Raw genomic sequence first — 21815 nt, 5'->3', positions numbered from 1 at the left:
TTATTATTATTATTATTATCATCTAAAACGATCCTATTTTGAATTGCACCTTCACGTGTGTTGAAAAGTGGATCCTCTACGACAACAGGAGACTTTTAGAACTGTGGTTGGACACCAATGAGCCACTTAGGCCCTTCACAAAGGCGGAAACCTGATGAAAAAGACTATGGTTACTGTATGGTGCATTTGAAGACCCTGGTGGAGACTTACCCATTAGAAACGGTGCTTGAGAAGGCGGAAGAACTAGGGGTCAGCGGTTTTTGATGGTTTGAAACGTCTTGGAAAGGTTAAACAACCCTGAACGTGGACAATTCAAGATTTGAACGCTCGACAGAATTTGTCACGTTTTGAGATCTGTTCTTTTTTGCTTTTGCACAGCCATAACGATTCTTTTTTGGATCGCATCTTCACATTTGATGAAAAGTGAATCCTCCACGACAACAGCAGACGTTTAGAACTGTGGTTGGACACCAATGAGCCACTTAGGTCCTTCCCAAAGTTGGAAACCCAATAACACAAGACTATGGTTACTGTATGGTGATCAGCGACTGGTGTGATTCGCTATAACTTTCTGCAACCGGGTCAGACCATCACAGCAGGGTCATATTGTGAGGAAATCGACGAAATGTACCTAAACTTGCGTCAGCAGCAAATCAGGACCAGACAAAAAGATCTTCGTCGACTTCATCGAATCCCGAGTATACAAGGTTTTGATTCTATATATTTCATCATCATTTTTCCTCAACTGTTTAGAATAATTTCCGTACACCACTGCAAGAGACAGATTAAGGCAAAAATGTTATATATATATATATATATATATATATATATATATATATATATATATATATATATATATATATTAAAGTATAGTGTAATATTCTGGACTACGTATCTTGCCAGATTTTTATAGGCTGCTCTCTGGGAATACCATGTTTTTTTTTAAGTTTATAGTCAGATAGTTTTACAATAATTGAATACAACTGGCCGATACTACTACATTAAAAAAACTAATCACTATAAATTTATAGTGAAAATCATTCAATAAACTGTATTGATCAGTTTTGTTAGATATTTTTACACCAAATTATAATATTTCGGTGTACACAGTACTAAATCGTTTCTTTTGCCATATCCTAAAAACGTACGAACAGAAACACGGGCATTATAAGTTTGTTTAAAAGGCCGACCCTGATTCTAATTAGATATATTACTTACCTGGCGCAGGCATATGTTTTTTACCTCCTTATGTAAGCATTTAGAATTGTTGTTAACTATTCTATTTATAACAAACTTATCCTTGATCTTGAAAAAACAAATAACCGCAAAGAAGATTGACTTACGTTTAATTTAAATAAAATATTAATTTCTGTCATGGACATGTGATACTTGGAATAAAAATTAATTAATATCAACCTAGAGCTTCTTGATACAGTGTGAATAATTGTTATGAATTGGTGAATTTTCATAGATATTTTGTATGAGTTGTCTATTTGCACTACTAGTGACGAAATTCCTTCAAAACAGCTATGACTTTGACGAGGTTTCCATCAAATGTGTGTTTTTCATGTTTGATTTATTTCGAAGCGGTGACATAATCATTTGGATTGCAATATGCATGATATGTACCAAAGCGAGCGTCATTCACATCTTCCCGACCGTCTGTAAAAAGCGTGTACCACTTGTAAACAGTTTTCTGACAATCAATCACTATATACCACTGTCAACATTTCAAGGGTTTTTGAGCACCCAATTTCATTTTTTACACAAAATTTGATGCAAATTCTTTGATCCATTTTTTCGATAGCAGAAAATCGTCAAACACAATACAACACTTCCAACTTTTATGTCTCCCACCAACAAACTAAACATGCAGAACAGCTGAAACTAAGAACGTGTATTCGAGACGAGAACCAACATGAAAAAAAAATCACTAATTGAATGTAAACAGCCCGCGAAATTTGAACATTCACCTTTTTCTCGGAACAGACCTCTCCCTCAATCTGAAACATGTTGAGCAATGGTGTTTTCGTAATAAACTTCCTTTAGACGTGAGTAAATGTAATGTAATGACATACACATTGAAAAATCGTCCATTTTCATATCAATATTTGATAAACGATTTTTCACTTCAACGGCCTCTAGATCAGACAATATCTATCCACTAATTGGATGCTTTGTTAGCTACACATGCTATGAATAGCTTGATCTGCCGTCGTTATTGTCACTCCAGAATTTTTCTTTTTGAACTCATTAATAATTTAATTATTGACCCACATATTCTGCAAAAACTTAATTTCAATGTACCTAGATCAACCTCAATAAGTTGTACATCAAGAATATATACCTATAATGAAGATTTTTTAGAAAATAGTTGCAGGTCACTTTCATTTTGAGTAGTTATCTTTATGCGAACCATATTCTTCGAGATATCAAAGTATTATTTTTCTACTTTGGAATCTGCCTAAATATTTTCAATATGATATTTTGCTGTGTCATCTGTCGGAAATAATAAACTGAGTTGTATAGTGTTTTCAGAGATATACCAAATTGAAAATTTGATACTGAAAGATAAAAACCGATATGCTATTTACTCGAAAAAGAGTAAAATTCACCTTAATTCACAGCTATATAAGTTGTTCCTTTCAAAACACTAATATCAATAGGAATTTTGAAGTATGAACTGAATAAGGCGTGATTTCGTATGTAATTCAAAGTTCCTAATTAAAAGCGGTACTGCCGTAAAAACTATTTTCATTCATTCAGTTTGTGTCTGATTTGAGAATCTTTGTCAAGATTTTTTATTGACGTATTTACTTTTTTCTTCCTTTCTAAGTTCCTTGCCCTGAAAATTGAAGAAGAAGTAGAAAGCCATGGAGTTTTTTCTAAAAGTGATCTCCAAAAAAATATTTCCATTTTAATATATAAACTCAACATGTTTTAATAACCATTTTTTCTACTGAATGAGAATCACAACAGTGACATCAGGTCGTTCTTGACCCTGTACTATAATTAATCAGAAGAACCAGATTTCAAGCAGTGGTGGGGTGGAAAGAAGGACTTTGGGATGCCCGCTGGTTCTGGCGAGCATATAAATTGACTGTAAACGTTGGTCTCAGCAATCATTTCGCTATCGAGTCTACATTTGTAATTGTGATAATTGTTCCTGCAAATAAAAAATGAAGTTTCTGGTGGCTTTGGTATTTGCTGTTGCTGTTAGCTCTGCACAGGTAATGTTATTTGTATGTTTGTTTCGTTAATATTCTCCGAAATGGTGCTTTTTCAGAGTTCTTTCAATTCAAGTATTACTATTACTATTTGTATTTACTTAAGAACAGTACTAAATACAGTACTACTATTGATACATTCCAAAAGACTGTTGCCATTTCTGAAAAATACATGATCAATTGCCAGACTGGAAAAATAATTTTCATTTTGAGATCAATAACCGAAGAAACTGAAATAATTCCTTTCACCCCACTTCCAATTGAAATATAACATTGAATTTTTGTTGTATGTCACATGTATTACGATATGATAAGGCTTGATTTTCACTTCCTTGTTTTCATAACAGATGATAATGAAAATAAATCATCTCAATTGATGAAATGAAGCTTGACATTTTGTCTGGAACTGAAAATCAATTAAGAAGGCTATTATTTGCATACGCACATTATGCTTTGGCGTATATTCAAGTTAATTAATCCGTCACAATTTGGAACTTCAAAGATATGAAACTATGCCCTGGCAGAGAGGAGTTCTTTCATTTCCTCTGTCAAAAATATAAAATCATCATATCGATAATTTGATGAATCGTTCACTACAAAGTTTTGAGCTGAGGTGAGTTTTCCGTAGATACACTATAAACATTTTTGGAATGGAGAATCAAGATTTGAATAATTTGTCGTTTTATTCTCATTTCTGAAGATCAAGATTTATCACCTTATGAAAAAAGGGTTTTGCATTTGAATATCCTTAATGTTTCATTCACTCCATGTACTGTTTGATATAGAGTTATATATATTTATTAAAGCATATCAAGATGTAGCAACCATGAAAAGATATGAAACTATTCTTTTGAGAATTATTAGCAGATATTTTCACCAGTATCTCTGTCAATATATCTGCAAATTATAGAATCTCTATGAATTCTTGAGCTTAGATGGGATTTTTTTATATTATATTTGTGGAATGCCCTAAGATTATTCAAATATTGAAAGGGGAATATTTTTCAGGAGAGATCTGTCTCTGGGAAAATTTTTGGGTTTTTATTTATAAATTTCTATACAATTTGCATTCTTTCCTCCTTTCCACCTTTTCTGTGTAGAATTTGAATATATTCCGACTGTGATTCAAGCACATTATGATAATCATCGAATGATGAGGTTAATGTTTAATGAATCTTGTATTAATTGAAAGGGGATATTCTTAAGAATCAGTTTCAGCAAAAAACCGATTTTGGTTTTCTAATTCCTCAAATTGATAAAAAAAAGTTGATAAACTTTCCAAGAAAGGAAGAAAGCAATTAAATTTAGAATGAACTCTTCACAAAGTTATGAAGATCATGCAACGCCGATCTTTCCAAATATAAACTAGAATAAAAAGTCCTTTTCGCTGACATCAAGCTGGATGTTTTGTCTCATATTGTTTTCCAAAACGGGGTTGATGAGGTGATCAAGTCTGCACAAATGAGTGACATACAATTACAGGCAGAACTACAAAATATATGCACAAAAAGTTGTCATTTTTATTGCCTTTTTTCAAAAAATTTGTTGACGATATTGTTACGCCCATTTAAAAAAATAAACAAACTGAAATATTAGATACTTTTCATCCAAAATTGAAATTCACACTTGAAATGAAAGAAAACAATTCGTTAGCATTCTTGATACTGACAAAATCAAAGATGCAAACCGAATTTTGAAGGTAGAATAGTATCATAAACCAACTCTTTCTGAAAGATTTTTGAATTATTTTTTCAAACATAACATTCAGAGTTGAATCAACATTATAAGGAATTTGGTAAAAGAGCAATTGCCATTTCCAATTCTGAATTCCATAACAAAAATCTTCAATTAATTGAGAAATATCTAGTGAAAAAATTATTTTCCCAGCAAAATAATTAAAAAAAAAAGTTCCTTTCCCCAAAATACAGGGGTGAAACCCAAATATAACAAAATTCCATTTGTAGAAAATTCATCTGACGAATTTGGTATGCTACTCAATACCGAACAAATTGAAGTGTCCTTTTCAAATGAAAATACAGTAGGAAAGCATTTCTTCTCGAAACAACAAACAAAAACACAACAAGAAATACAATCCAATATAGTGTACACATTGAACTGTGAAAGCTGTCACAAATGCTATGTTGGTCAAACCGGTGGATATCTTAAAACTCGAGTTTATGGACACATTTTTCATTTTGATCATCCAATTATCCTAGATGATCAACTATATTTATAGAAAACACTTTTGAGCGAAATGATACATATCCTCAAATGCGATAGTGTTAACCCTAGAAGAGATTTCGATGGCCTCAATATGGCATATTTCTATTTGATGAGAAAAATACCTAAATAATTTACCCTCTTTTCATTCTTTTTCTTTCTGTCATTGACTGAAACACAGACACCACCTTATCAGAATCACTGATAAAGCCATTCATTTTTTTCAGGTGGTTTATGTTAGTCTCGAAAGTTTGTCTGTTGCAATGGTTTTTATTTTTTTTCAATATGTATCTAATATGTCTGATGGTTTTTAAAATAGTAATATAATCAACACAAAGAAACTACTTTTCGGTGAGTAATTCAATTAAAGACTCATTATTTCTTGTAGAATTGAAACGATAATTATCGTATGAGTTTTGTTGGAAATATGTTTATGAAAATTCATTGTTACAGAACCCTAAAGATGAATTTCAATCAATTCAGAAAAAATACTTCTGATACGTTTAACTCATGTCGAATAACACGAGAACACGATGTATATCATACATCTGCGAAACTTTGTATGAATCAATTTGAAACATGAAAACTGTAAGAATTAGTTGGTTACCCCGTTGAAGTAAACATGAATGCAATTAACAACCTAAAAACATATACTTTAATGATGGAGGCTGAATTTAAAATAATTTGAATAACGAATAAATTGAATTAATTTATAAAACCAGTGTTTCATAGTAATTAAAAACGCATTTAATTAGCATAGCTGTTTGGACCCTGCACTGTAAGAATATTAATGAAAATAACTAAGGTTGAAAATTGTCGTTATTTTCTCACACAAATATAATGTAACGTTGGAAACGTCATTTCATTTTGAGGTAAAGAAGTGGATTGAAAGTATTTCAAATACATATATTGTACACGTTGTGGAATTGGCCGCGGTGGTAGTGCGCCCGACTCACGATCGGAAGACCGTGGGTTCGATTCCTGCCTCGACTAGATATTTTTTTCGAGAGAATTTATCTGGTTGAAGCTGGGATGATTCTGCAACCGTGTTAGGAATCACACGTTAAAAGGTAAGACCTCGTTAGTCCTTAGCTCGCACAAGTTTCTCAACTTCTGAGAGTTGTCGTTCGTATGGGGGCGACAGCTGATTAACGGAAAAACAGATTTTAAACAGATTTTTTTAAACACTGCCAGATAAAAAATTCTGAAATAAATTTAGTCTCAAGAAAAATTATTGGATCATTGAACTAGTTAAGCAAAAAATATTAAATTTTGTATAACGAAGATACCAAATCCAAAAAAAAATTAATCAACGATCTGAGCTCAAAATAGTTTGAATTTTCCAACATTTCTCTTCTAATTCAACCAATATCCTATCTCTTACTGTCACCGACACAGCAATTAAATTTCCGCCACCCGATATTTCATAACGTCTCTCAATTTTTTCAAATGTTACCTGATCTATGTTACATTCCTAACAAATATAATAAAACGTCTTTGGTCAACTTAGCAAACACCGGATCCTCAACTATCCTAAGTATTCACAACAAACATTGTTCAGTTCCATTGGATCAGATCTCACCCAAAGTTCTCCAGATTATTCATGACACCATCCTTTTATTCTACACTTCTCAAATGTTCATCTGGAGCCAAATCTGGTGAATACCGTGGACGTGGGAGCAATTCGAAGCACATTTCATGCAATTTTGCCATCGTTTTCATTGATTTGTGGCACGGTACATTGTTTTGATGAAACAAAATATTTTCTTCGCCATATGCGGTCGTTTCTTTGCAATTTCGGAACGCTCCAATGACGCTATATAATATTCTCTGTTGATGACATTTTGCTTTTCAAGATGAATATTGCACCACGTACATCCCAAAATACCAGCCGATTGTTGTTAATAACAAAGAATTCTGATATAATTTGGAACATTGATAAATCCAACGATCATTTTTTTGCTTTTTCCAAGAAAATTACATGTGAATTCCTTTCAATCTTTGAATTTAGGCAATGAAGGAAAGTAAGGATTTTTGTGACAGCCTTGGCTGCATGACTTACCTGATGGTTTTCATAAATCACCAGTTTCGCTTCCAGAGATCGATGGTTATCAGTAGCCATCGATGGTACTGTCGGAAGCACTCATGATTGTTGTTGATAGTTGACGTAATTTCTTTTTTGATAATGTACGCTACAAGTGAATAAAATAAAATTCACAAATATGTAGGTATTTCTGACCATACATAGGTCAAACTTTGAGAAATACCTCCACGGTTAAAACAGCCATAGCTTTTCGAATGGAATATTTAAAATACTCCAATAAACTCACCTTCACGTCTCTTTTCAGGCACAAAACACAAAACAGCAGGAAAAGCTGAAGCAGCACCACGTTGAATGCGCCAAACAAGTTCCCGTCGACAAGGAGCTCGTAGAAAAAGCTGGAAAAGGTGACTTTGTTGACAACGCCACACTGAAAGAGTACTTCACCTGTATCGCCAAAAGGTCTGGTTTCCTCAACGAAGCTGGAGAAATCCAAAAGGAAGTCCTTCTGAAAGAGACAGCAGCTGCTGCCGGAGACGAAATTGCCAAGAAGTTAGTTGACGCATGCGCAGTGCCAGCCGGGCCTGATACCACGTTCAATGTCGCCAAATGTTACTGGGAAAAGTCTGCGCCCAACCCTGTCAGATTGATTTAGTTTCTAGTTGTTTCTTTCAGTACTTTAATAAAGTGATTTGTTGATAAACCACCGATGTTTATTTATTTGAAGAAAAGGGAATTGGAAACTTTTTATGTTTTTCACCACTTTTATTTGTAACTAACGTTATTGCAGTTTCGTCCTATAATGACATTTTCAAACTTATACATTAAACTAACAATGGTTGATTACATAAGCCCTTATATAGCACCCCTGTAGGTAATAATAGAGGTACTTGGCTTGATTGAGTACCTGAATTTTGTTTACTAGTTACAATGCGGATATGCTAATTTGAAAACCAGTGAGTAAACTAAATCGGTTTGATCATTTAACGGGTTGCACCCGCAATGTTTATGCTTGTGAATTTCCACATTGTCCCACATAGACACTATTACACTCCGGACACTTAAGCTTATAAACTCCAGATTTCTCCAAAATGTTCACCTTTTCTTTGGCATTAAAAAGGAAATCATATGGCATATGGTCTGAATGCCACTTCCACATTGTTTTTTCTGAAGAAACCCGCAATTATCTCTGTTCTTTTTCCAAAATATATTTCTGGTTGTTTGACCTGAGGGTATATTAATCTGTAAGTGAGTTTACGGCTTCTGACTAACTTCTGGATAGTATCTGCTTTGAAACCATCATTATGACCTATCTGTGTAATTATATCAATTTCTCTAGCGAGATTGTTAGGAGACACAGGCTGTGAGAATGTTCTGTGCAACATTGAATTGTAGGCGAGAATATCGTCTACATATCTATACCAAAAATGAATATGTGTTTCACCTAGGTCGTAATTTACTATGGTGGTCTCCAAACTATTCATGATTATGTCTGCTAAAAGTGGACTAAGGGGTCCCATTGGTGAACCCGAATCCTGTTTATGAAATTTGTTTGTTGAACTGTAGGTAGCCTACAGGAGTGCACTTTTTTTCATTGAGATCTCCTACCACGTAGTAACGGCTACAGCCATCAATTTGTTTATTTATTTGGGTGAGAGTTTATGAAGGAACCAGCCTGGCCAGGCTTCCAATTGTTTTCAAAGGAAGCTATATATTACAGATATTGGAAATTTTAAGTGATTATTTCTTTCAAAACACTTCTTATGATCAGCGATAAAATTGCGTCACATCTGTGTGTCATTATTGAAAATGAATTTTCCCATATCGATGCAACCACCTGAGAATATTTCAGGAAATAATCTATATTACTCGATCTACAAATCGTCTCAGATAAAAATACAGTCTATGAACCCAACTTTTTTTAAAGACAGAACACAACCACTACAGGAAATTCCTTAAGGGACTCTAAGAGCGGTGCCTGTGCGGAAGGATCGATTCACGTGAGAACTATACTACAAAGAGGGTCTGATCTGAGCTTTATAAAGCATCAAAAGTTGCTGAGGTATGTACAGTTTTCCATGCAATTCCATGACTGTGCCAAGACAAATTGGTGTCTATTTTAACCACCAACGAAGCAAAAAGCGGAATTATCTGTACTGACATTATTATATCCGATTCGGGGACATTTATCTTTTTGGGGAATACCGATACCTGGGTTTTTGTAGCATTGAATTGAACCTGGTTACTTCCATCCCAATTCAAAATCACCTCTAGATTATTTTTTTTTAGCAATAATAATCGAATACTACTCGTCCTACAGACTCGTGCTGCGTGTTTTCATAGCTAAATTACTATTTTTTGTGAAAAAAATTAAAATGGTGATACCACAACACATCAAAGTTTTATTAATAACTATTAATATTTTAACGAAATCTTCGTTATTTAACAATACCATTAGAGCAACTAACCCTATGAATGTATTGAGTTTGAAAGTTGTCGATTTTTTGAATTCCTTTAAAAAAATCGACGACCTTCGGACCAGAATAAAAATAGTGACACTGAAAACTTCGGCCGTGAAAGCATCAACCGGTGCTTATTTAGAATGAATTGATTGATTAGGTATAGCTCTGTTACGCCAGCAACGCAAAGTACGGAAATCGCATTTAGAAAATGCCTGAATTTTGTACTTTTTAGGTGCTTTTTAGGTACCGGAGTCAAAAATTAGGTGCTCTGTAACTTACACCGCAACTCAATACTCAAAGTTGCTAGCATCACATAATGCTAGCAACACAATGAAAATAATAATAAAATAATGCTAAGTGAGTGATAAACGGTGAGGATCGTAAAATTTTCTAATTAATGAACAAAAGCTTCCAATTTCGCTAAACAACAGATCAGGTCTCTAGAAAACAAGGACGAATGCTCTATCAGGTATAAACTAAGCGTGGTGATGAAGTGCTAATTAGGTGCTTGCAAGAAATTAAGATGAAAACGACCGCGAATAAGCGAAAAAAAATATTCGAGATACGTTATTTAATGAATAAGGGCAAGAAATTGAAGTGCTAATTAGGTGCTCACTAGATAAATAATAATAAACCTAGATTCCATAATGCCTATGGGGCATTATGGAAAACCACTATGACTGATGAACTGAGTTCTTACAGTACGTTCCTCGATAAGTGAGGGTATGAGAATAAAGTGCTAATTAGGTGCTCATTAGATATTTATAGTAAATCTAGATTCCATAAGTCATATGGGGCTCATGGACCCGATAACCACCATTAAAAAAATGTTTAAAATATGTTTTTTCCGTTAACCAGCTACCGCACCCCTACGAACGATAACACTCAGAAAACAAAACTTGTGCGAGCTAAGAACTAACGAGGTCTCACCGACCGGTCGGTAGCAGGGCGGCTCGACGTGGATGTTTTGTTCACTCAGTCAATCGGCCGATGTGTGAGTTGATGGTTCAAGCCCCAGGCTGAACGCTCAATTTTCATTTGCTATCGTCCAACTCGTGTTAGGAATCACACGTTAAAAGGTAAGACCTCGTTAGTTCTTAGTTCGCACAAGTTTTGATTTCTGAGGGTTATCGTTCGTAGGGGTGCGATAGCTGGTTAACGGAAAAAACATATTTCAAACATTTTTTTCAATGGTGGTTATCGGGTCCATGGTTGTTATCGGGTCCATAAGCCCCATAAGAATTATGGAATCTAGATTTACTATAAATATCTAATGAGCACCTAATTAGCACTTTACTTTACCCTTACTTATCGAGGAACGTACTGAAAGTCGTAGTCATAGTGTTTTTCCATAATGCCCCCATAGGCCCCTAGATTCCATAATGCTCCATAGGCATTATGGAATCTAGGTTTACTATTATTTATCTAGTGAGCACTTGATTAGCACGTTATTTCGATTGTCAATGTATTAGTTTACGAGTATCTCAAGACTTTATTGCATATTGTAAATTTTTTTCTCAAATCAGGTATCTTGAATTTTTTTTGCTTATTTGCGGTCGTTTTCATCTTAATTTCTTGCAAGCACCTAATTAGCACTTTATTACCACGCTTAGTTTATACCTGATAGAGCATTCGTCCTCGTTTTTGGGAAACCTGATTCTTAGATCTGTTGTTTAGCAAAAAAGAAAGCTTTTGTTTATTAATTAGAAAATTTTACGATCCTCACAGTTTAGCACCTAATTAGCACCTAATAGTGTTCCCTTAACATTCATCATTTTATTATTATTTTCATTCCGTTGCTAGTATTGTGTTGCGGTGTAAGTTACAGAGCACCTAATTTTTGATTTTGGTACCTAAAAAGCACCTAAAATGTACCTAATTTTGGCATTTTCTAAATGCGATTTCCGTACTTTGCGTTGCTGGCATAACAGAGCTAGTAGGTATTCACTGAGATATTACAGTTTAAATTAGACTCATAAAAACAGGGAAAACTTTTGAAACAACCTAATACAATAGAAAGCCAAAAACTTTCTTTCCCAAAAATTATTCATTCCTGAAAATATAACCCCTTCAATTCTAATACAATAGTTTGTCAGAATTGTGAAATGAACCAACAGAAAGTATCAAAGTATATAAGATTCGATATGATTATATAAATATGAAAACACAATCGAAGAAGAGTTATGGCGGATAACGATACAGCCTACTTATGTCGTCAACAATTTTTATGAAAGCATTTTGATTGTTAAGTAGAATCTGTTGAACTCAAAGTGATAATTTCGCAGTAATAATGAATGAATTTAAGTGTTTCATTGTGATTTGAGTGAAAATACTGGGACGAACAAGAATCTATACAGACACGGGGAAATCTACACGTCAAATTTCCTTTCACATTGTTTACGGAATGGAAATCTTTCAAGTTTCATCTCATATCTCAAACCTTCTTTACCTCGAAAATTATTGAATAATTACCCATCTTTATTCAACATTGGTTTTTAGACGGGCTCGATATTTGCTACAAACTCAAGGTTGACTAAAGTATGTGAAATTGATGAAAATTGATACATTTTCGGCAGTTCGTGTAACTTTTGTGTTATCGATTCTGATGTAAAATTTGTGAAACGTGCTTATTTTCCATAACTACTATCATAAAAAATATAATGACTATTTATATACTGAATAATGTTCGAAACATGTGCAAACGTCAAAGATCAGGTCATATCTTTTATCAGCAAAAAATCTGAAATTATTAAGTTTCCGTGAAAGGTAAAGAGACACGATTTTGAATCTATTAATGAGACAACTCATTATGAAATGAATTTGCGATTTCATTGCCATGTTGAATAAATAATAATTCATATCAAATCAAATTTATTTCAATTTTTGCAGTACAAGAAGTGAAGTATTTTAGGAACATTGAGAGTTGTTGAACATTAAGAACATTGAGAGTTGTTAGCAACTATATGATCTATTTCATCAGTTCGGACTTCCATTGTCTAATATAATATGACTTGATTTGAAATCCCTGGAAAAAATAAAACGATTAACCGAAAATAACAATTTTTTAAAACAAAAAACTGAAATTACAAGGAAATAACATACAAGCTACAACCAGAAAATAAAAAATTGAAATATTAATAAAAGCTGAAAATTAAAAAATATTAACAAAAATGAAAAATAAAAATAAAAATTAAAAGATTCCAAACCAAGTTACGTCACGACGTTTCGATTGTTAGTATCCACAATCGTCTTCATGTGATAACTTGACTTATTCCTCCGAGATCTGACTATATATAGGTCATTCGGGTGCTTTCACCTTTCACCTATCCCCTCTTTCCGCTTCATTGGTTTTAGCGGGAGATGACCGGTTGGCGGGAGTTGGTCAGTGTTCGCTTGATGAGAGGTTTCCATATGTTACGTATCTCTACGCTAGCTTGACTAGCTGCTGAACGCTAGCTGAACCAGTGTTCCACGTGATGTTATGTTGATGAGTCCAAACGTGCTCTGCTATTCCGGATTTGCTGGTTTCTCCTCGCGGTGTGTGTTTCTTGTGCTCAGCAATGCGAACTTTCAATGTCCTCTTAGTTTCACCGATGTATGATTCTCCGCACTCGCAGGGTATCCGGTAAATGCAATTCTTGGAATTGCAGTCCGCGTTTGGTGGCCTGGTTTTTGTGAGGCTGCTACGGATAGTGTTCCCAGATCTGAAGCAGGTCCTGATGTTATACTTGGACCTAATCCTTCTTATCCTTTCCGATAGTCCTCCGATGTAGGGAAGTACAAGTACTGGTTGTGGCGGTTTCTTTTCCTTGTGGAGCTTTTGCTGTCTTCTAGCTGAGGCCTGTTCTACCACCACTCTGGAGTAACCATTCCGTTGAAGGTCATTTTTGATGATGCCTATTTCTTTATCGAGACCTTCCTTTGTATTACAGAGCTCGAAAGAACGGTCTAGTAGAGTCTTGATGATTTTTCTCTTAGTCGATTGATGGTGGTTGGATTTCAGGTTCAGATACTGTCCTGTGTGAGTGGATTTTCGACATACAGATGTTTCCCATTCAGTGTCGGTCCTCAGCACCAATACGTCTAAGAAAGGCAATTCGTTGTGGAGATTTTCTTCGGGTGATAACTGGACTTATTTCTCCGAGATCTGACTATTTATAGTTCATTCGGGTGCTTTCAGTTGTCACCTATCCTCTCTTTCCTCTTTCCGCTTCATTGGTTTTAGCGGGAGGTGACCGTTTGGCGGGAGTTGGTCGTTTTTCGCTTGATAAGAGGTTTCCATATGTTACGTATCTCTATGCTAGCTTGACTAAATGCGTTGTTGGACAACATATATATGATCTATTATTTTTTCTCTTCTCTATCATTGTTATCATAGTAAATAAGTATTTTTATAATCATTTTCTTACAGTAACTATATAATTTTTGGGAGAGGTGGAAGATACCCTTTGGCTAACCCTCTTCTTTTTATGTATAAATGTATTTTTATGTATAATAAACGATATCATTATGATGATTATTATTATTATTGATAATTAAGTCATAAATATTTGTCAAAACCACTACAAACAGGCATCAGAATGCCTATTTGTGCTGTTCTTCTCCTCTCATAGTTGGAATATCATTTTATGGTACATATTTACATAAATCAAACAAATCATTCATTTTCTTTGTCTATTCAGAACGTAAGAGTGACAGTAAATTAAAATTGAATTAACAATAAAATTGGGTGAAGTTTGGAAAGAAAGTAAACAGGAGGTCACCTCCTGCACTAAGTGATAAGTTATTGGTACATCATTCCATTATATTTTCAGAATATGCAATAGAATGTTCTAATATATGCTTTTTGATAGCATATTTGAATAAATTCGAAATAAATTTCGAAATATTCATTTCCTTGTACGTGTATGTCTCTCTCCTAGATAGTTATAACTTTTAATTTCTATAAAGATCTAATTTGAAAGAAAAAAAAAAATGTGTACCTACACTTTGCTAACCTTTCGAAGAATATTTATATTGATATAATTCAATTTGTTCTTAGTGCCTAGTAACTCAAAATTTCTCAGAAGGTATAGGTTGAAATTGCTTTACTACGTATTTTGTACATACTACGAATCAGGCCATAAACCTACTTGAGAATGTTAAACTATAATATCATACTTATAGCTGCAGATAAGTGCTTGATTGAAATTTCGACTGATCAACACGTTGTTGTTGCTAACCCCATACAAAAATTATTATCGTCATTTACAAAGCAAGATATGGACCAGTGGTAGGGCGAAAATTGAAGTCGGCGGTAGTTTTTGTATATATAGAGTATCAACCATGAACTTGGCTTACACTTCATTAACTGTCCACTTCTGTGAGTTTAGTATTTCCCTCAACAAAAAAAAAACCATGAAGGTTATTACAGCAGTTCTCATTGTCGTAGCTATTGGCATTGCAGAGGTAACACTTTTTATATCATTGTTTGAGCAATGTTTGTACTGTTCAGAAAAATGTCTCGACATGATCCCACTGAATATAAAATATTTACTGATTTTATTTTTCTTGTTTATTAAGAATATTGCTTTTCAACAATCAAACATTTTTTGTCAAAGAAACCTATAAAAAAAATATAAAAATTATAGTGGAGAACTTTATACAAGTGTAGAAGGGCAAACATTTTAGTTTACCCCGGTGAGTTATTACGTAAAATCAAAGTATTTTTCACAAATAAAAATCTTCTATTTATCAGTAACTTGTCATATTTAACAATTTTGCTTATCAAAAAAATTGCTAAGAAATAATACAATACTTATCTTAACGTTTCGGAGGCCAAAATCTGTCTCGTCTCCAAAAATGGACAAAAAAAAATTCTAAAATATTGGTAGTTATTGCTTTTTGATTATTCATTTCTTCACTTCTTCGACAGATGTCAAATTATCTAATATTTCCTTCGTCACCGTTTTTTTTCCAAGGACAAAACACAAGCATGCAGGAAAACCTATGAAGCGCTATAAGAGCGGTGCCTTGGCATTGAATTTTAATCGCTGAAGATTAAATCTGATTGGAAACATGTTCTCAAGAAGTTTATTCCACATAAACGCCATTCTTCAACGGAAAAAGTTCTTGAACAGTGAAGTTTGGGGTGTAGTGAGTTGAACCTCAAAACGATAAGCTGCCACAGTCCGTCGCGTATTTCTAATATGTGCCGTTCTTTGTGGAATCAAATCTGCCAAGTCATTTGAGCACTTTCCGTGAAAGTATCTACAGAAGAGAGACAAATCTCCAACCTTTCTTTGATGTTCTAATGTCCAAAAAAATTGCCATTTTGAAATACTCAAGCGCGTCAGATTGAGATATATATGGTTCATCTTTATGTTTCAGCCGTGCTGTCTCATAATCTGACGATTATCTAGAGGGATTCGCTTAATCTGACAAAAACAATATTTTTTAAAAATTTTTTTCAATTCATTGAACTCAATTAATTGAAAAGCTCAGGAAATAGCATGCAAATAAATGAGTATATGTTTTTTAAATAGAATACTTGTATTTATAAGAAAATAATTTTAAAAAAATGCTCCAAAAAATTTAATTTTTTATAATCAATTGATTAATTGATGAAGAAAAGCGAAATGAAACTTTCTATGTTTTTTACCACTTTTATTTGTAACTAACGTTACAGCAGTTTCGTCCTATAAAAACATTGAAAGTTTATTTTCTCTTTTCTTCATTATGATTTTCTACCACGTAGTAACGGCTACATCCATCAATTATTTGATTAATTAATCATCATCTCCATCTTCATCACGAACGAGTCTCTGTAATCAGCTGTTATGGCGTCATGGCAACAGAATTTATAGTGGGGACGGAGTGAGAGAGCAATAGATAGAGAAAAAGTGACTAGAGAATAGAGGAATAGAAACTCGAAGAGGAAATTATAGGTATCACACAGCTGCAAGCATTAAACTTTATCGACGAATTTTTGTTATTTCGGTTTGCGGAAATCGTCAGATTATATATTTTTCGTTATCCTTGAATTATTTCCTTCAAAATGAAAAAAAAATTTGCTACACTCGAGAATGTCGAGTGTTACAACTTTGCTGCCCTCCCCTTTCTTTACGTCACTCTCAAATTGTCAGATTACTGGAATATACACGTTTTAGCAGGTAATTAACTCACCCTACCTTAATCTGACGCGCTCGAGAATTTCTGATGATCATTTTTTTTTCACTAATCTGATCGGCCCTATATATGGGGCTCATATTTGGTAGAGGTACTTAACCGGGTAAGTATCCCCCTGTATATTAATCTGCCGCGCTTTAGTAAATCCCGAAATCCCCGCTTGGGCTCCCCTATTACAGACTGGACTGGACTGGGCTCCCCTATTACAGGTTGCAAGTGATGTTCGCTTCTCCAATGAGGTGAATGGCTCTTTTCTTTGAATTGAAGGGGTTATATTTTTAGGAGTGATTAATTTTTGGGAAAGAAAGAAGTCGAAACTTGTGCGAGCTAAGGATTAACGAGGTCTTACCTTTTAACGTGTGATTCCTAACAGGGGTTGGACGATAGCAAGTGAAGATCGATCGTTCAGACTAGGGCTTGAACCACCGACCAACACGGCAGTCAATTCGAGTGAGTGAACAAAGCACCCATGCCGAACCGCTTGGCTATCGACCGATAGCCAAGGAAAGTTAAAACTCAAAATGCTGCTGTTTGTCAACCAGGTCTCAGTTATGCAAATAAATTTCAGGTCCATATTGCAATAGTCCGATATTAGTTTGTCAATTTTATATTGTGTTAGTCCACTAATGTTTGAGAGAAGGATATAGTATTTTGTGTCCACTATTTTGTTTTCCAATCTAAAAAAGACAATGGCCTTTTTTCTGCTACCACCACTTCTTCATTGCTAAGGAAATGTCTGCCCCTTCTGAAGTCATAACGTTCAAATCCTATATATCTCGGCCAGAAACACGGATCATAGAGTTTTTCTTTCGAAAGAGGATCTGCACCAACCATGAACGATTGATTGTTGCGTCTTGTATTGAATGTTGATAGCTTTTTAACTTCGACTTCTTGTAGACTCGGGTCCTGTTCTGGCTTTACATTTGTTTCAATGAAGTTTTTAATGTTTTCTTCCTCAATATCATCTGGAACCCTTGTCACAAATAACCAAATTTTTTTCGGTTTATCCTGTTTTATTAGAACTTATTTGCTGAAAATCTTCAAAATATGAGAAATGAATCAAAGATACACATATTTCATTTACATATATTGACCACAAGAAAAAGTAAGATGAGATCTTGAAGGATTCATAAACTTAGACAGGACAGGGTTTTTTTAAGGTATTGCCACTCCTTTGAAATGAACTAGGGTTCAAACTGAAACTACACAAAAATATTTTTGTATGTTCTATTTCAATAATGTCAATTTTTTTTCCATTTCAATATTACCAACTTTCATTAAATTATGTATTCATCATAACCAATACATGTGCAATTATTATGATTCGTATAATTAATTTGTGACAGTACAGAGTCCATACATTACTCATAATTAGAAATTTGCAACTGCAGTCAGTCAACATTATGACTCATTGTTTTCCCTTGTCAATTTAATTGCTTTTCTATTTGAAGAATTTTCCAATTCTTCTCAACTTGAAGAATAATTAATACCATTGTTCACTCATTAAAATATAATCAGGTTGATTTTCAAGTGAGACAGTCATTTAGATGAAAATTTTCTGAAAGAGATAGGTCTCCCTTTTTGAATAACGGAATAACCTTTTAGAAAATGTATTTGGGAAGATCCCAGTTAAAAATATTCGATTTATCAATTCAGTAAATGGGTACAACAGTATACTGGAAGTTTCCTTGATAATTTCACTATTGAGTTCATTAGCGTCTAAACACTTGGCGTTTTATGGCATCTAGACCAGCCTCCTCGGTTACTGGACATAAGAAAAAACAATTAGAACGAGCTGGAAAATTTCTGAAATTGAGTATTTCACGTTTTGGTAGTGTTGGTTGGGACTTGTGTGTATACTTGATTTCCTCATTACTTGAACACAATGAATCCATAATTTTTTCTTCTTGAATAGCCCAATGTTGATTTTGAATTACAGTTTTTCTTCTTTTCGTTTATCCAAAAAATTTCATTCATTTCCGTGATTCAACAATTAAGCTAAGCTCAAGCTTAGTAAAGCCCGGCTTTGCATGATGTAAGGAGAATAGGGGCTTCATTAGTATTTTATACTGATACTTTATTATAGTAAAAATGAGAGGCATGTTTTTCCCAAGTCCTACGGATTGATTTCCCTTTCAAGACGTCTCTTTCTCTTCCAGGCTCAGAATCCTCAACAAGAAGCAAATCTGAAGCAAGTCCGGGTGGAATGCGCAGATGAAACCGATTTCTCCTTAGACTTGTTCACCAAAGCCATACAAGGCGATTTTGACGATGACGATGATGATGATGAGGAAGCACTGAAATCCATGCTATTCTGTATTGCTAAATTGACTGGCCTCATCAACAAATCCGGGGAACTGCAGAAGGAAGTCTTCCTGGAAAAAACTGTGAATGAAATTGGACAGGCTGAGGCTGAGAGGTTGTTCAGCCTGTGTGGAGTGCAGCAAAGCAATCCACGCGAAACCGCATTCTATGCTTTGAAATGTTACACGTTGTATTTTAATAACCGTAAAACTACTCTCTTTTAGGTTGTCATCTCATTGAAAATGCCATTAAATTAATTAGCAGACTTTTGAACACGTTTATGTTGACCCGTTTCGTATACCGGTAACATTATTAATTGTGATAAACTTCAATATATACTGAGGAAGTCTTGATGGGATGAAACAATCTGGAATTGTTTTATATTGATCCAGTATTAGTTTACCCAACTCTCCCGACAAATGAACAGGTTTTTAATAAAAACCATCCTGGTTATAGAGTCAGTCACATAACCTTAAAGACATGAAGAACATTTACGGTGCGGACATACACTACTACATGAAAAGGTAATTTTCATATGTGAACGATCCTTTTTTACCCCCCACGGGGGCGCCCCAGTTGGAATGAATCTTTTCTTAGTGCGCATCTAAGACCTAAGTAGCACCTATATATAAAAATTTAGCTTCCTAGGACTTACCGGTGTGGAGAAACAGAGATTAATGAATTTTAAGTGAGTTTCGTTTTCATAAGTATAGATTAATGATATTTTACTATCAAAGGAGGTTTAAATAAGTATTTCGATAATTTCAAAAATTGAAACCTGGAATTATCTTTCTTTTTGGAACATTCTTTGAAGGCTCCTCCAATTTGCCACTCAATCATGAACAGAAATGTTGAAAGACTGAAATAATGAAGAATTGAATTATTTTTCGATGTCTCGATTGGTTCTGCTTTTCTAATCGATTGAAACTACATATTTCTTTAAAATTTTCCATGTTCATGATTATTACTGAGGGCGATGATTTATAATAGACGAATTGTTCCGTTATGAAATATTATTCAATGATTAAATATTTATTTCTTCCTATTTTTCTGAAATATAATTATTTTCACTTCTCTATTGTATTCTGAAAGAATATATTTTTCATATTGATTCTTCATTTGTTCATTTGATAGAGAATTTGTTATAAACAAATGAATTTTTGAGCCTAATTTTTGCAGTGTGAACATTGAAAAAACATAAACATGCGTCATTATCTAATCATTTTTTTGGAAGTTAATTCGTTTATGAAATAGATAAAATAAAAAATTCAACACATAATACAAACCTTATGATCAAAAAACAAGCCACCCAATACGACCCATGCCTTTTTTTCTGCTTGAAATATATAATAGAAACTATAGTCGATCCACTTGATCCAATTTTTACAGATGCTGTTTATCGCCATCTTCAATCTTTCGATAGAGTCGAAAAAATTCATTTGCATCTGCATGAGGTGAACGTATTTCATTTCTTTATTATATCTGAATGAATAATGATCCGCCACAGCAGATCAGGAAACTATATTCAGTCGATAAACAGGACCGAAGTGGCTGTTGGTGACTAACTAAAATATGTTTTTACTCTGGACAAATCATTTAGCGTCTGGATTCTTGTTTTTGAATAACTTTCTCTGGTTGATCTGAACATTTTCCCAAAGAAGTAGGATTTAAGCGGAATTTTTCATCTCTGAATAAGTTTGAATCCTTAAAATTTTCTATTTCTGATATAATGAGACATATTTATCATCTCCTCAAGTGGCTACGAATTTTTTTCGGTGGAGATTCGATTTGCTAGTTATTTGGAAATGCCCCCTGGATTCCTTGATGAATCTTTTCAAAACAAAAGAAACTGGGGTTTGTATTTAAAAAAAATGAAATAATGACAGTTCCTAAACGATCAAAGATTTCAAAATATTAATATGAAATGAGTCATTCACAAACAGGTGAAATTCAAGGCAGAACGTTTGACATTAATGACAGTCAACCAGAATTGAACCAATCTCGTTTGTGATTGCCAAGGACTCACAAGGACAAAGAACATTTGAAGGACTATGTCATGTTCAGTACAATTATATTTTTTCAACAATGAGAAAAGTAATATTGAGTAATATCACCTTTAATGTCTCCTCTAGTTTTGTTGTTTTCGCTGCCTCAGATCGTTGCTTTCTGAGCAATAAGCCTCATAATAATAATAATAATAATACGTAGAGACGTATACTTACCTCGGGGTAGAATAACGCCATTCACAGGAAGTAACAGCAGTGAAGAACTCTCTCCGCGGCAAGTATCAAAAAGTGTCAGATCTGGTCATCGGAACTGTCGGGAAAGAACAAAGTTGCTGCAACAAATATGCTTGCCGTTCCAATCTTTCTCTACTCGTTTGGAGTACTGAAG

The 21815-nt window shown here is 34.1% G+C and overlaps 2 protein-coding genes across 2 annotated transcripts; both read left to right on the top strand.

Annotated features, from left to right (window-relative positions):
* The first annotated feature begins 3071 nt into the window (after nucleotides 1-3071).
* On the top strand, nucleotides 3072-8191 carry LOC141482715 (B1 protein-like). The gene is made up of 2 exons (XM_074176404.1): nucleotides 3072-3230; nucleotides 7796-8191. The coding sequence occupies exons 1-2, from the start codon at nucleotides 3180-3182 to the stop codon at nucleotides 8141-8143; spliced, it is 399 nt and encodes a 132-aa protein (XP_074032505.1). The 5' UTR covers nucleotides 3072-3179; the 3' UTR covers nucleotides 8144-8191.
* A 7065-nt stretch (nucleotides 8192-15256) lies between these two features.
* LOC111510473 (B1 protein) lies at nucleotides 15257-19690 on the top strand. The gene is made up of 2 exons (XM_023166398.2): nucleotides 15257-15398; nucleotides 19277-19690. Exons 1-2 carry the CDS (start codon nucleotides 15276-15278, stop codon nucleotides 19643-19645), a joined length of 492 nt encoding a protein of 163 aa, XP_023022166.2. The 5' UTR covers nucleotides 15257-15275; the 3' UTR covers nucleotides 19646-19690.
* The last annotated feature ends 2125 nt before the right edge of the window (nucleotides 19691-21815 follow it).

The sequence above is a fragment of the Leptinotarsa decemlineata genome, unplaced genomic scaffold (assembly GCF_025532065.1).
Source record: "Leptinotarsa decemlineata unplaced genomic scaffold, Ldec_3_MD MMD2_tig00001719_RagTag_RagTag, whole genome shotgun sequence".
Taxonomy (NCBI): Eukaryota; Metazoa; Arthropoda; class Insecta; order Coleoptera; family Chrysomelidae; genus Leptinotarsa; species Leptinotarsa decemlineata.
Note: the sequence above shows the minus strand (reverse complement) of the source record. Positions and strands in the feature narration are given on the sequence as shown.